Source organism: Aedes aegypti, chromosome 3, assembly GCF_002204515.2.
Source record: "Aedes aegypti strain LVP_AGWG chromosome 3, AaegL5.0 Primary Assembly, whole genome shotgun sequence".
Taxonomy (NCBI): Eukaryota; Metazoa; Arthropoda; class Insecta; order Diptera; family Culicidae; genus Aedes; species Aedes aegypti.
The window spans coordinates 281,343,034-281,359,588 of NC_035109.1; the positions used below are offsets into that span (position 1 = coordinate 281,343,034).

At 40.2% G+C, this 16,555-nt stretch overlaps 1 protein-coding gene across 7 annotated transcripts in view; it reads right to left on the bottom strand.

The window, feature by feature from the left end:
• LOC5571016 (SHC-transforming protein 4) overlaps positions 1-16,555 on the bottom strand; it is a 40,509-nt gene that overhangs the window by 17,524 nt on the left and 6,430 nt on the right. For 6 of the 7 annotated variants that reach the window (XM_001653396.2, XM_021855246.1, XM_021855244.1 and 3 more), the window contains one exon: positions 5,861-6,347. In XM_001653396.2, the coding sequence (XP_001653446.1) occupies positions 5,861-5,977 (117 nt within the window). In that variant the 5' untranslated portion in view covers positions 5,978-6,347. Of the gene's footprint in view, positions 1-5,860; positions 6,395-16,555 lie in introns of all 7 variants that reach the window. The other variant, XM_021855245.1, reaches the window with a different exon arrangement.

Genomic DNA, 16,555 nt, shown 5'->3' on the forward strand with positions numbered 1-16,555 from the left:
CTTTCTTGCTCTTACCGTTTATGGGTACTGGATCTACTGGAGAAAAATCCAGTGAATCGTAGATCTACACACACTTCGTTGTTTCCACTTTTGGTGAATTGGGACAAAATTGTCCTTGCTCCAAGTGATCTCACAATTGCTTGTAACTTTCCTTACAGGACATTTACCACACAATTCCCTTCACGGGAAGAGTGGACGTCTGGCTATTTGGAAAGAAGTATATCAAACAATATAGTATGTTACACTGATGGCTCCCTTCTTGAAGGTAGAGCTGGTGCAGGAGTATATTCTCGTGAGCTAAGGCTGAATCAGTTTTACTCACTTGGTAGAAACTGCACCGTTTTTCAGGCGGAAATATTTGCTCTTATGTGTGGAGTGCAATCAGCACTTCAACAGCGCGTAATGGGTAAAGTCATATACTTCTGTTCAGATAGTCAGGCTGCTATAAAAGCTCTCGCTTCGGCCAACTCAAGGTCGAAGCTTGTTATCGCATGTCGAACTCAAATTGAGGAACTGAATTCAGTCAACTCTGTAAACCTTGTATGGGTACCTGGCCATTCTTCCATCGCTGGAAATGAATTGGCTGATGAGCTAGCTCGTGATGGAGCATCGCATGACTTCATTGGCCCTGAGCCGGCTATTCCAATTTCGAAGTGCTGGGTGAAGCTTCAGATAAACTCTTGGGCGGCAACTCAGCACAAGCAATATTGGAATAGTTTGGAGTCGTGTCGTCAAACAAAATTGTATATTACTGAGCCATCTCCAAAGGTGGCGAAGTATTTAACAAATCTGTCAAAGCAGAATTGCAGTCTCTTGGTCAGAGCGTTGACAGGCCACTGCCGACTCAACTATCACATGGCAAATATTCAGCGTGCTGACTCATTTGTGTGTGATAGTTGTGACTCCGATTATGGAACTTCGTATCACCTGATATGTAACTGTCCAGTTTTTGCGCAAATGCGATTCCAATTACTTGGTAAACACTTATTAAGTGAAACTGAATACAGAAGCCTGAATCTTCAGGACATCCTGTTATTCTTAACCCGCTGTGGTAATAGCTATAGGCTCTCTTTACGCTCACGCGTTTTGCAGTGCCCTTTTTAGGGCGCTGTTCGAACCCATTGTGGTATGGAGCTACATGCTCTCATTTCGCTTATGCGATCTTCCCTCTTCAAGGGACCCACTCCTATTTCCTCCCATCTTTCCCTTCCCTTTCCTCTCCCATCGGGTAGATGATGAAATAGGCTCAAATATGGCGATGGCACAAATCTCCCAACTGGTGGGGAACGTGCCTTTGGAGCCGGCCTTCTGATACCTGATATCTGTCAAATCGTACACTTCAGGTTAATTATCAGAACTCCAGATCTGAAAGACTTCCTGTAAGAGCTGGTGTTCCCCAAGGCAGCATTTTGGGACCAATATTATACAATATTTTCACATCTGACTTACCTGAGTTACCACAGGGATGTCAAAAATCTTTGGTTGCGGATGACACAGGCCTCTCCGCCAAAGGACGAAGCCTGCGTGTCATCTGTAGTCGATTGCAAAAAAGTTTGAATATTTTTTCTTCATACTTGCAAAAATGGAAGATTTCTCCTAATGCTTCCAAAACTCAACTAATAATATTCCCACATAAACCCAAAGCTCTTTATTTGAAACCTTCAAGTAGACATGTTGTCACGATGAGAGGACTCCAATAAATTCGTCAGATGAAGTTAAGTATCTAGGGCTCATGCTAGATAAGAATTTAACTTTCAAAAATCACATTGAGGGTATTCAAGCCAAATGTAACAAATATGTAAAATGTCTCTATCCCCCTATTAATAGAAAATCAAAACTTTGTCTTAAGAACAAGCTTTTGATATTCAAACAAATTTTCAGGCCAGTCATGTTGTATGCTGTACCAATATGGGCTAGCTGTTGTAATACCAGGAAGAAAGCTCTGCAGAGAATTCAAAATAAAATTTTGAAAATGATTGAAAATGATTCTGTGAACGAAGTCCGCATACCTAGATGTCTGTTTCGAGACCTTGGAGCTCTACGTTTTTCAAATTTCTGCACTAAAAAAAATTTTCTGTAAAATTTCTTTGGTTTTCCATTGTTAATCGATTGATTAGACTATGGGCAAGCATATTATACAACCAGTGTCGTAGACTTTGTCGCCATACGATAAAAAATGCCGGGGGTCCAAAATATATACTCTGAGGGTCCAAAATGTATTGGTGTGTCCAAAATAATGAAAAACAGTGCTTCACAATTTAATTATTTTCGACATTTTTTGGATCCTACATGATTGTAGGGGCATTTTTATCTCGTAGGGGAAGTTTTTTTTCTACATTTTGGCATGTTCTTTGACTTGGTTACGCTGTGCAATTAATTCATTGGGACAAAAAACTACAATCACTTCCTTAGGGGGTCCAAAATACGACCGTTACCCTACTTCTGGAGTGATTCCAGCATTGTCATTTCGTGGATCAAATTCGACACCCGTCGATATCGGCAGTACGTAGCGTTTAGAGTGAATGAGATTTTAAGCTTATCTAAAGCTGAAGAACAGCGATGGTTAGGAACTAAGAGAAAAATTGCCGATGGAGCCACCAAGTGGGGGAAAGGACCAAACTGCAAATCTGGAAGTCGCTGGGTACGTGGTCCTGCCTTTCTGTACGATGAGGACAATAGTTGGCCGAAGGATAAGTTCAAGATACAGTCGAATTTCGTTCGTTACGCTATATTTAGTTGGGCTTCGTTTTATTTGGGCTCCCGTTAGGTGGGCTACCTAGACACCAACACGTTAATGCCTCCAGTGGAAGATTTGCCTTTGAAGGAAGCACCACACTAGACAACGGACTAGCATGCAACGACCAGTGTCATAGTCGAAAGTTTTCCGGACTGCAGCGGGAATCGAACCCACACTCCTTGACTCGATGCGGCTAAATGCTTGATAACACTAGCCACACGGCCACGAAGCACACAAAACTTAAAATGAAGACAAACGTCACTGTTTGACATAAACCTTGATTTATCAATGTTGATAGTCCTGAATTTTTATTGGTTTCGACTTTGTAGCAGAACCGATCATCGATATATTGCGATAGTCCAAATACGAACGGCTGCTATGAACTATGGTGTATGTCCACCGGTTCAGTAATAAGCTTTTGCAACAAATAAGGTAGAATGTCGTTCGAAGATACAGGAAGTATAAGTGGTGAGGATTTGCGGAATGTGGAGATTTCTCTGGCATTACGCTCAGTCAGATGTTTATCCAGATGAGGTCGCCTTATTGAAGCGCAACCGCAAATTGACACCAGACAACCAACGATCGCTATGTCGAAACAGTTCCTTAGCGAATCTTCCACATGTAATGGATAAACACGGACTGATTCGTGTGGATGGTCGAATCGCCGCTGCAGACTACGTAGAGTACGATGTCAAGTTCCCTGTGTTACTGCCTCTAAGGGACACCCGATCACAAGCTTGTTGTTAGACTATTACCACCAAAAAATTCACCACGCTGACAGTGAAGCGATCGTGAACGAAATTCATCAGAAGTTGTACGTGCTGAAACAAAGAACTCAAGTTCGATCAAGTAGTAAGTAGTGCTTCAACTACCTCGGTTACGTATTACGCCATTTGTGAGACCTTTTACGTTTGTAGGCATAGACTACTTCGGGCCTTATCTAGTAAAGGTTGGTCGTTGTGCGGTCAAGCGTTGGGTAGCGATATCCACGTGTCTAACCGCTCGGGCTATACACATGGAGGTAGTGCATTCTCTTTCAACGGGATCGTGCAAGAAGGCAGTTCGCCGAGGAGCGCCACAAGAATTGTACACGGATAACGGAACAAACTTCATTGGTGCGAATAAAAACCTTAAGGGGCCAGGATCCATCATTGATGTCAGAATTTCCGAAAGCAGGTTTTTCGATCAAAATCAAGAAAATTTACAGGAAAATGTGTTCACTGTATTCTATCCTCCAACCGAAACACAGTGAACACATTTTCCTCGAATATTTTTAGTTTTGAACAAAAAGCTGCTTTTGCAGTTTTGATGATGGCGTTGATTACAATGACGGAGCATTGAACGTTAACGATGAACTACGAGAAATGTGCAATACCTTAGGTAGCAGTTTTCCGGATGCGAATATTCAATGGCGGTTCAACCCTCCGGCTTCCGTGATCCGTGAAGACTGCTATAGGAACTTCACCGGAGTCGCGGAAGTTGGATGACGAATCGTTCATTATCCTACTGGCAGAGGCGGAGCACATGGTGAATTCGCGCCGCTAACGTTTTTACCACTCGACAGCGAAGAGAAGGAGTCGTTAACTCCAAACCATTTTTTGATGCTTAGCTTTAATGGAGTTCGAAAACCGATTAAAATGCCGGTAGATGGAAAAAGCGCTCTGAGAGCCAGTTGGGAGCTAATTCAAAATAAGTTGAATAACTTCTTAACTGGACTCAGTATAGGCACAGACGGAGGTTCATCAATTTCAAAGAGATTACCCTGTCGCGATGAACAATGGATCAGATGTTTACCTTAGGCATGATCTTAGGTAAATTAAGTAAATATAACTTGCATTCCTTAATTTCCCTAGAGTATCATCGTACTTGCCACAAGAAATACGATTGCAAAACTGACAACTTCGGCAAAGAAAGCTCTCAGTTAATAGCTGTGGAAGTGCGCATTGCACAATAAGCTGAAAAGCAGGCTCTGTCCCAGTGAGGACGTTATGCCAAGAAGAAGAATAACTTGCATTCTAATAATCTGTTTATCGATTTCAAGGCAGCGTACGAGTCAATAAAAAGAAATGAGCAGTCGAAGATAAAGTTTGAACATGGTTTTCCGGCGAAACTAAACTAGGCCTTTGATTCTAACTCTGCTCAACATTGCACTCAAGGTTGTGATTAGTGGATCTGGCGTGCCGAAAAATGACCTTTTACCGCACGGTCACATTGCTCCTTGGCTTTCTAGATGATATCGACCTCACTAGAATCGATCGCAGGTCAGTGGAGGAGGCCTTCGTGTCTCTGAAGTGAGAGACAGCAAAGATCGGCTTGAGTAAATCATAATGAAGTACACACCACACAGAAGGGGACGGACCTGGTGTGGTTTAAACACACGCCTCTCGCGCCGAGGACCAGGAATCGAATCCCATCCCCGAGATAGTCATTTATGACGTAAATGTTATAGTGACGACTTACTTTGGAGTAGAGATACAGGAAGGCCTAGTGACGTTGGTGCTGAGGTATTATTTGAAAAGGATGTGTTTGAAGTTGTTTGAGGTAAATAATTTAGGCGGACCAAATAAATGAATAATAATAAATTAAATGACATAGTTATTCAAAAAGTCGGCTTCAGACATGAGGTTTAATTATGAAAAATATCATCTAAGTAAAATTTACGTATTACGTAAAAACATACATAGTACATAATCTTAACTGCTAAGTACATAATCGACCAAATACACTTGCCAATATTAGTATTAATGTAAATATAGATGACGACATACACATGATTCATTGTGCAGGAATTTGCGCAGCATATCAAATCAACGAGACATAGTAATGCACATTGCAATGGCTAAATCCAATCACCGGTTGACCTTTAGCGTACGCGACTGAATGAGTAATATTCCTTCGCATGAGTGTCTACATAGAAGTTAGCACGATTTGATAGAAAAAACGTTATCATCCAATCATGTATGTTATCTAGAAAAAAAAAACTGGATCATTGCCGACACCACAAAAATAAGATTATGTGTTATCCATTCTTGTAGAGCAAAATCTAACAGGCTTGAATCGAAAGAACGTAAGTAGGTATGAATTAAATGCGTATAAAAAACGAGGCAATTAAAAACCGCTTACCCGCACATCGAACGTGACACCTTCGTTCATTATAACGTGATCCGGATGTAGCCAGTCCGGTGTCGGTTTGCTGCTGAAACCCTTATCCAAGCCGGAAGCTTCACCGTTGCGTGGCATTGTTGCTTCTGCTGATGATGCGTTCCCTTTCGTCACACACCGCCCAACCGGCTTAAGTAATAGATAGGTATGTGCTTGCTGAAGTCACCGGTGCTTGCAGCAACCGATTTTTTCGTTTGGATTTTGTTCGGTTCTCTTCTTCCCGGATCAGGACCCACGGAAAGAGCGTTGTTTACTTTTTCTTAATCGTTAGACGGTTAAATTGATCACACGCATCTTTTGGCTTCGTTGACGTAATTTGTGTTGGTTGTTGTTATTCGATTTTCTCACTCGCGTCGTTCACTCTGGCTTTGCACCAAATGCTTCTTCTCAACTTAACGCACTGAGTCATATTTCGTATGCAAAGGCTTCACCACATATCATCCCTGGGCTTGGGATTATATTTTCCAGGGAGCGATGAGTTTTGATAATTGATCGCTGTTGTTAGTAGCTTTGATTAGATGTTGGGTGAATTTCAAAGCAATGGCAGCCTTTTTATTACAAAATTTAGATTTTGTCTTCTGACCTAAAGATTCTGGTTAAACTACTGCATAGTGCGGCTATCACTCATCAAAATTACTTTCACTTCGGGAAAATATAATTTCAATCTGGCGAGAAGATTACAAACTGAGGGTGGGTTAGGAGCACAGTCAGACCCTTGAATGTGCAATGTGGGGTAGTAATTGGGAATGCCATTGACGGTTTGTAATCTTCTACGAGGTTTTCGGAAACCAACAGGGCGCGTGCACCGGGTTGCGGATAGGAGCAAAGGGAGATCAATAGCATCTACTTAAAATAATAGAGCAAAAAGCCGTTCCATGATTAGGTAATGTTTAGCGATCTTCTATGGTGTTCTAGTACTATAAAATTCTTCACTCACTGGGAATTCTGGCCTTGATAATATCAATAGTGATAAAAACATAAAATAATACCTAATACTCAATAAGTACAATGTAGCTTCAATGTAGTCATAAATGAAATAAAATCAATTTTCTATAATTGACAAGGTTTTGAAGACAATCAATGAGTGAAAGAACTACCTATTAGAAAAGCCACATCAGCTAAGGCTATACATATACAAATGTTGGTCATAGGGTCATGGCGAGCATTCGGTATGTATGTCTATGACTAATTCTAATCTAATAGGGGCACTAGAAGACCACGCGGACAATTTCGAAACAAATTATTTTTATACATCGGTCTTATGATCCGAAAGGCTCAGCTATGCTGTAATGTCATTTTTTAAGCTATTCATTAGTGCTGTTTAATTGTTTATTATTCTAACAAAACTACATAATTACTCATTACTAATCACTGTTCCTATATTCTCTCTTTCTCACCTTCTTATCTGTTGCATGATTATGATCATTACTAATATAATGCATGAGCATGCACAATAAGAATAATTTCAGAACTGTAAGCAGTCCATGGATAACTGGATAGAATAGCTTCGAAAAGGATGCTCAAAACAGAATAATTCTGGTCAGGGAAGTATGAACCACATGAGTAAGTAACACATTTCATTTTAATAATATCAAATATTTTTATTTAAATCAGCACCGCCAATCAGTGAACTGAATTATAATTTTATATCTGTACATAATAAAAAAAGATAAAGTTTGTAAAGTTGTCACCATCGATTGAATTGCGTTCTTTATAGTAATGTTCAATCATTATCAAAAGCTCCTAAAGCGTCGCATCGTGCCATCAGCAGTTCTTAGCATCACTCTCATATTGTTATTACTTTGTTGTTTATTAAATTTCTATAAAGCGATCAGCTCATTCTTTCTTACTTGTACAATTGTTTGAAATTTTAATAAATCAAACCAAACTTCAAAACTCAAATTAAATTGCTCTCAGCACATTTACATTTTGCAGCATTAATCGCATTACTGTGTCAAGTCTTCTCCAATTTCCTATACCCTACCCCAACCCTTCCTATCATTTCCGATGGTGTTCAAGTGGTCCGCATAGACTATTACGGCCATTACCTATCCCTGCCCCCGGCTTTGGACTGACTTGCGCTCTCATTGCCCCACCAAACGCTGCAAAATGAAAATGAAAATGAAAAATGAAAATGAAAAGGCTTCACCACATATCATGCATTTACACTTCAACTCTTTCAGATGGTTTATTTTATTATTACTGCTACGCTGCTGTTACTTTGCTTCAAGTTGGATTAACTTAGCTTGAAATGGTGAATTTTCAATGAAAATCATTAGGATGTTTTTTTGATTGGCTTTTCATTTTTGATGTTACGAAGACGTTTAAAAATCACGATGATGAAAAATTTCATAAAACTGAGTCCCAATATGCCAGGTGTTACTCTAAGTTTTTTGTCATTGTTTTCTCAAAAAATATTATCAGAAATCAATTCAGGAATTTGCCGATAGTTATAGAGTTACCTTCTGCCTTCTGATATAATAATCTGATTACCTTCAGATTTTGCCAAGAATCCATTATGGTGAACTGAACCAAGAATTTCCTGCACTGGTATCTCCAAAAATTTTAAATTCTGTGCTCACAAAAATTAGAATTTTGAAAGAGTTTTGAACAAACAAATATTATAGATCATTTTAAACATGGTTAATGATCGATTGATTATCTTCTTAGCAAACTTTTATAAATTGTCTGTACTGAAAGTTTGCTGAGTTAATTTGAGTCCAGTAGGCGAATTCTGGCGCGTACCTTCTTCGAAGAAAAGAGAATTTTCTTGCTGGTGAGTTATGGAAGAAAATTTCTTCTCTTCGAAAAAAATGTTCGCCGGAATTCACCTACAGGTCTTTGAATGTACATCAAAAACACCACTTATAACGCCATGGTGACAACAAGATTCTAGTACGTATTTTCAAGTAGATGAAAAAACCAAATTTAGTACTATACCATTTAATGCCACTAGAGTATTAGTTTTAATATATAATGTGTGCATACGATGGTTTTCTTCAAGTCGAGTCTAGTACACGACACTGAAGACGGCCTTACAGTTGAGGTCGAAATACGCGTATCTGTCAAAGGATACAAACTCTAGTGGAATTAAATGGTATAGTACTAAATTCGGTTTTTTATCTACTTATAGGTATTCTACTACACAGTTCGAACGAAACGTGTAAATTTCTGAGACATATAATGCACATAATTGGAGCGTGGATTATCATGGATATTTACATGATATGCCATGTAAACTTCAATTATATGTCATGTAATTCAGCAGGGTTCTGTGTGATTACATGACATATAACACATTTTTACATGATTTCAGACTTAACTTTACATGACGTCATGTTTACATCGCATAAATGAAGTTTACATGACGTGTAAACTTCATTATTTTTAACTGTGTAAACAGCTCGAAGATTTTTAGGGACCCAGATAGCCGTAGCGGTAAACGCGCAGCTATTCAGCATGACCATGCTGAGGGTCGTGGGTTCGAATCCCGCTGGTCGAGGATCTTTTCGTAAAGGAAATTTTCTCGATTCCCTGGGCATAGAGTATCTTCGTACCTGCCACACGATATACACATGCAAAAAAATGGTCAATCGGCAAAGAAAGCTCTCAGTTAATAACTGTGGAAGTGCTCATAAGAACACTAATCTGAGAAGCAGGCTCTGTCCCAGTTGGGACGTAACGCCAGAAAGAAGAAGAAGCTCGAAGATTTGTTACGTATTTTCAGTCGAGAAGCCGGAACTTCAAGAGAGCCGTACATTAAATTTAAATTTATGTATTAGATTGTAACTTCTTTTTTTCTTACGTTACGTCCCTACGGAGACAAAGCTTGCTATTCAGCATAGTGTTCTTATGAGCACTTCTACAGTTATTAACAGAGAGTTTTTTTCGCCAGTTGACCATTTTTGTATATCGTACAGCAAGCACGAAGCTTCTCTATACCCTGGGAAGTCGAGAACATTTTCAACCTGAAATATCCTCGACCGAATGGATTCTAACCCACAAGCCTCAGCTGAAATGAAATTGTAACTAGGGTGATGTGCTAGTATCCATCGTATTAAGCATTGATCAATCAAAACTGCAATTTTCCCAGTATTGCAGTGAATGATGCTGATACAAACCAATGCCAAACATTTCTTTCTGACAACGGCTTTAGCATTGTACAATAAGATTTTGATAAATCTTGATCTAGTTTTGGAAATAATGCAAAGAAAATGCGTCTTGCCGTATTCTCAATTCGTCGTCGAAATGATATACAGGGGATAGGCAAAATGATTGAGATTGGTGAAATTTTGCCTTAATTCAAATGCATATAACTTTATGAAAAATTGATCAAATTGGATGCATCTGGAAGCAGTTGACGGCAAATTTGGTCCAGTTTCAGGAACTTGCTTGGCCATGCATATTGGCCACCGGACACTGGAGATGTTCCGGATTTTACAAAGTCATGTCCAAATGACATTTTTTTCTGTCGCTTGTATTTCTGTGCGATGTGAACTTGTATAGATGTTCACAATTTCTATTGAAACTATAACTAAAAAGAAGTTGAATGCTGGCGGACGCATTGAGATTCGTTGAAAATCCTCCAAAATATAGCCTTTTCCGTAAAACAGGCAGCATCTTCAGAACCATTAGACACATTGACCACCTTATAGTAGGTTGCAGGTGCCCTGGGGGAAGTGGCCAATTAGGAACATATCTGGATCCATATCAATATGGACATCAAACTTCAAGATTTTTATAGGTGATAAATACCGGAAGCATTTGCAGAACCTCCCACTGCATTGACCACTCTATAGTATGTTCCAGGTGTCCCAGAGGATGTGTCCATTTCAAAACATGTCCGGAAATACATATTATGGGTATTAAATATCAAGATTTTAGAAGATGATGCTGACCACCTGATGAAGAACCACTAACGTGACCACTAGGGCAGTTCAAATTTAAAAAATGTTTGAGAATCCAATCTCCCATATGCTCCTTACCATCCTTACCATAAAAATAGTGTCCTGTGAAATTTTCAGCTTCCTAGGTGGTGATTTAAAGGTGGCCCAAAGACAATGTAGGTTTATATGGAAATTACTATGGAGAAATTTTGAGATATGTTTCAAACACGCTAATACTGTAATGTAAGAGCTAACTTATTATCCCATAGTGAAGACTCATTCTTCAAGCCATAATAAAGAAATTTGCTGAAGAGAGAAATTCAATCCGACGGATAGCAGAAGAGATATTTATGAATTTGTTTGCTATTATTAAGCTTAATATGGGATTATAACCCTGCAAACATGTACAAAAATCCCAAACAAAATTAGCTGAAAAGGGATTTGTTTCTTCAGCAACATCCTTCATTAAGGTTTGAAGAATGAGTTCTCAACATGGAATGATAAGTTTCTACTTACGTGTTTGGAACATTTCTCAAAATTTATCCATAGTAATTTCCATATAAACCTATATTGTCTTTGGGCCACCTTTAAATCACCACCTAGGAAGCTGAAAATTTCACAGGACACTATTTTTATGGTAAGGATGGTAAGGAGCATGTGGGAGATTGAATTTTTAAACATTTTTAAAATTTGAATCGCCCTAGTGACCACTGCATAGTAGGTTCTAGGTACCCTGACGGAAGTGGCTAATTTCACACATGCTTGGAATCATATCAATATAGGTAACAAACTTCAATATTTTTAATGTTCATGCGTCTGGAAGCAGTTTTAGAATCACCGTCTACCAACAAAATTGCCATGTGCCTTGGTGGATGTGGAACATTTTAAGAACCACAAGATGTAATAACCATTCTGTAGTAGATTCTAGGAGCCCCTAGAGAAATGGCCAATTCGGAACATTACCACATCCCCCGGGGCACCTGCTATACAGTGGTCTGGCAGCCGCTGGTTCTGGAAATGCGCCTGGGAGCATCACCTTCGAAAATCTAGAAGTTTGACACCCATATTGATATGACTCAAGACAGAACACGTCTATTGGCCACTTCCCCCAGGGCACCTGGAACCTACTATAGAGTGGTCGGTGTGTCTAATGATTCTGTATATGCTGCTAGAAGCATCACTTTGAAGTTTGATTCTCACTTGGAGATAGCTCCGGATAATATTTTCATGATTGGAACAACAAACATGACTGACCATATTTTCCGGAACCTGTTTTACGGAAATGGCCATATTTCGGAGGATTTTCAACGAATCTTAATGCGTCCACCGCACAGAAAAAAATCTGTTCTCGTATCCGTGAACAGCAGACGTGAACTCGTCAACAACAAAAATACACCGTGAACTAGATCATGTTTATGTGACCATTTGTGGTAGTTCATGGTGTATTTTTGACAGTTCACGTTTTTCAGAATTCTTTTTTGAGCGTGCGGCATTCGGCTTCCTATAAGTTTTAGTTTCTAGGAAAATTGTAAACATGTATACAAGTTCACACCGCACAGAAACACAAGCGACGGCAAAAATGCCATTTGGACAAGACCTTGAAAATCCGGAACATCTCCGGTGTCCAGTGGCCGGTTGGTGGTCTGATGGCTACCGCTTCTGCTTCATATGCAGAAGGTCATGGGTTCAATCCCAGGCCCGTCCCTTTCCTCGTACTTTGTAGTTTTATATATCTCACTTGCTTCTATCTTCAATTCTAAATATATCACTTGCTTCTATCTTCTATTCTAAATATATCACACTCAAACTATTTGTCATAGCAAACGCTAGAACCAGAAACGGACAAGAAACCGTTTCCCTAACGCTTCCTACTTCCACGCGCACGCCTTTCTTACGCCTGATACATAGGCAGTCTGCTAACCACAAAACCAAACCTCTCTGCCATGCCTTTCCCCCAATCCATACACTCCCGCATGAACTGGCGTAGATGCAGTGGAATATACGGTCTACGTGGGAGCCAGTTCAATGCATCGTCAATTCCACCCCCTTCCCCTCATTGGTCTGCATTCTGACGTGGCAGGTGTCATTGTTGCCTAAAAATAGAAGATCACCAGCACTTATACACTGAGGATGCCTGTTAGTCCCAAGCAGTCATTCGGTTGGTTCCTTGTGTAAGTGCAGCTGATCTGGCGATACTGGAGTAGCATCCACGGGCGGCCAATCAAGCTCAAGCTCAAGCTCAAGCTCAAGCTCAACATCTCCGGTGTCCAACATGCATGTGCTTGCTTTTGAAACTATACTTAATTTGCAGTCGACTGCTTCCAGATGCGCCCAATTTGATCCATTTGTCATAAAGTTATAAGCATTTGAATTAAGGCAAAATTTTACCTATCTCAATCATTTTGCCTATCCCCTGTATTTAAAAAAAAATAAAAAAAGGATTAGGGTAAGGCGGGCAATATAGTCATAAGGACAATATTAGCCACCTTTCATTTGAGCTTAAAAACCCAATTTTGATCCCGATAACCTTAGGACCTCACAAAGCATGCTTCAGCTATCGACCACTGTGGAAATCGCGAGAAAATCTGATTTTGATGCTGCTACGAAAATCTTATAAAAATTTGAATGTAATAATGAGCTTTGCATAAAATGTTGTTTATTATTTTCAAGCAGTTCGTTCTTCCGCTATCTATAAACATTATGTGATCGAAATTGTAGAGATTCTAAAATAAATTTTCAATGAAACAGAACTTATACAACACATCTAGGATCGGGGCAATTAGGCATTTCACAAATTCTCTCTCTTTCGCTCTTCAACAAAACTTGAAAACAATAGTGCCAGTACCTGTCAACTTTGACGAAAAAGTCCGATAATTTGCGTTACCTCACCATTTGTTCATCCATCAATGACCTGGCTATGGCTGGAAGAATTCGCTTCTGCAAGATTGGTGTTCGTGGACCTGCAGGAGTGCATATAACTTCGGGATTTACCACCACTTCGGAAAACATTCCGATTGGAAGTAACGAATGCTTAATTACTGCAAATTTGTGTAATTTGTAGTGTAGTAGCTTGATGCTTATTTTCTGGCCTAGATTGAGGAAACAAACTACACAGCGTAACAAAACTAACATTTTGACGTGTCTCTAGGATCTAATATGTATCTTCAGTAAATCGGGGGTTACGGAATCTGATGCCGCTCTCAGAAATGTTCCAGCACATCACAATTTTGAGCTACAGATCGCCAAAGTTATTTAAAACATTTGTTTTGTTAATGTTAATATGTAATTGACAGTATAACAATAACCCTCTTTTTCACTATATGTACTGAAGTGAATGAAGTAATTTTTATTTAATACATTTAATCTTCAGAGATACCGTAAAATGGGGCGAATAGAAACACTCTCCGACATGTTTGAATGTGTAAAACTTGAACCGTGTGGATAAAAAACATTTTTATTAGTCCCAAATATGGGTCACGTCTTCCTTTACCGAGACACCAATTGCTGTTGAAAAATAAAAATTATATCATGCAAAGATTTATGAAAATGTTGTATGTTTCTATTCACCCCACGATGGGGCGAATAGGAACACTGTTCAAAAAATATCAACACTTTTTTCATTTTAAATGAAAAACAAACTCTTTTTCAAGTACATCTCAAAGAAATATCCCAATGTATTTACCTAGTGAAGAAAATAAATAAAATTTTTAAAAACGATTTCATCTTTTGATCTTGTTAGAAATCAGCAAAAATGGCGGATGTTTTAAGCTGATCTTTGACAGAGATGTCAATATTTTCTTCTTAATTTTATAATGAGAAATGTAGAAAAATTAGTATTTAATTTGAAAATATTCCATAATATAATATAATATGCTATTGAACTAATGTGAAAAAAAAATTTCATGAGATTTTTAAAGTTTATCATTGCATAATAGTCGCATTTTTAACTGTAGGTCGCTTTGTTTCTATTCGCCGGGTTCGTGGAAGGAAATCGACGGAACGGTTGGTTCGACGAGGAGTGTCAGACGGATTTGGACGAGAAGAATGCAACGCGGGCGATGATGCTGCAGCAAGGCACCCGTCAAAACGTGGAACGATACAAACAGAAGCGAAGACAGCAAACCCATCTATTCCGGGATAAAAAGCGCCGCCTGGAAGAGTTGGAGTGCGAAGAGATGGAGCAGCTGTATCGTTCTCAAGAAACACGTAAGTTCTACAAGAAACTCAATGCATCCCCCAAAGGCTTTGTGCCGCGAGCCGAAATGTGCCGGGATAGTGATGGAGGTATCTTGACGGACGAACGTGAGGTGATCGAAAGGTGGAAGCAGCACTACGATGAACACCTAAACGGCGCAGAGGAGGAAGATCAGGACAGCAGGAGGAATGGCTTCATCAGTACGGCGGATGAGGGAGACGTGCCAACTCCCATAATAGGCGAATTTAAGGATGCTATCAAACAGCTCAAAAACAACAAAGCAGTTGGTATTGGGGCGGAACTTATTAAAATGGGCCCGGACAGGTTGGCCACTTGTCTGCACCGATTGATAGCCAGGATCTGGGATACAGAACAGCTACCGAAGGAGTGGAAGGAGGGAATAATATACCCAATGTACAAAAAGGGTGAATGTGGGAACTATCGAGCGATCACCATTCTTAACACACCCTATAAAATGCTTTCCCAGATCATCTTCCGCCGTCTATTGCCACTGGAAGCAGATTTGTGGGAAGTTATCAAGCCGGTTTTGTGGACGGGCGATCGACAGATCCTCCAAAAATGTCGCGAATATCAAGTCCCTACGCACCACCTATTCAACGATTTCAAAGCGGCCTATGATACCATCGACCGCGAAGAGCTATGGAAGATTATGGACGAGAATGGTTTTCCCGGGAAACTGACTAGACTGATCAAAGCAACGATGGATAGTGTACAGTGCTGTGTGAAGATATCGGGTGCATTATCGGACCCGTTTGAAACACGCTAAGGACTTCGACAAGGCGATGGTCTTTTCTGTCTCCTGTTCAATATTGCGCTAGAAGGTGTTATGAAACGGGCGGGCTTCAACATGCGGGGCACGATCTTCAATAAATCCAGCCAGCATCTGCTTTGCTGATGACGTGGATATTGTCGGAAGAACATTCCAGGTGGTTTCTGAACAGTATACCAGGCCGAAACGTGAAGCAGATCGGGTTGGATTGAAGGTAAATACGTCGAAGACGAAATATCTGCTGGCTGGAGGAACCGAGCGCGATAGAGCTCGCATAGGCAGACGCGTGACGATCGACGGGGATGAGTTCGAGGTGGTGGACGATTTTGTCTACCTCGGATCATTGATAACGTCGGATAACAACTGCAGCAGAGAAGTTCGAAGACGTATCATTGCCGGAAGTCGTGCTTACTACGGACTCCGCAAGACCTTGCGGTCTGGTAAGCTTCACTTCCGTACTAAGTGTACCATGTTCAAGACGCTGATAAGACCGGTAGTCCTCTACGGGCATGAGACGTGGACAATGCTCGAAGAAGACCTGCAAGCGCTAGGAGTTTTTGAACGACGTGTGCTTAGGACGATCTTCGGCGGAGTATGTGAAAACGACGTATGGAGGAGAAGAATGAACCACGAGCTTGCGCAACTCTACGGTGAACCCAGTATCCAGAAAGTCGCCAAAGCTGGAAGGGTACGATGGGCGGGACATGTTGTGAGAATGCCGGACAACAATCCTGCAAAAATGGTGTTCACCTCAAATCCGGTCGGTACAAGACGAAGGGGAGCGC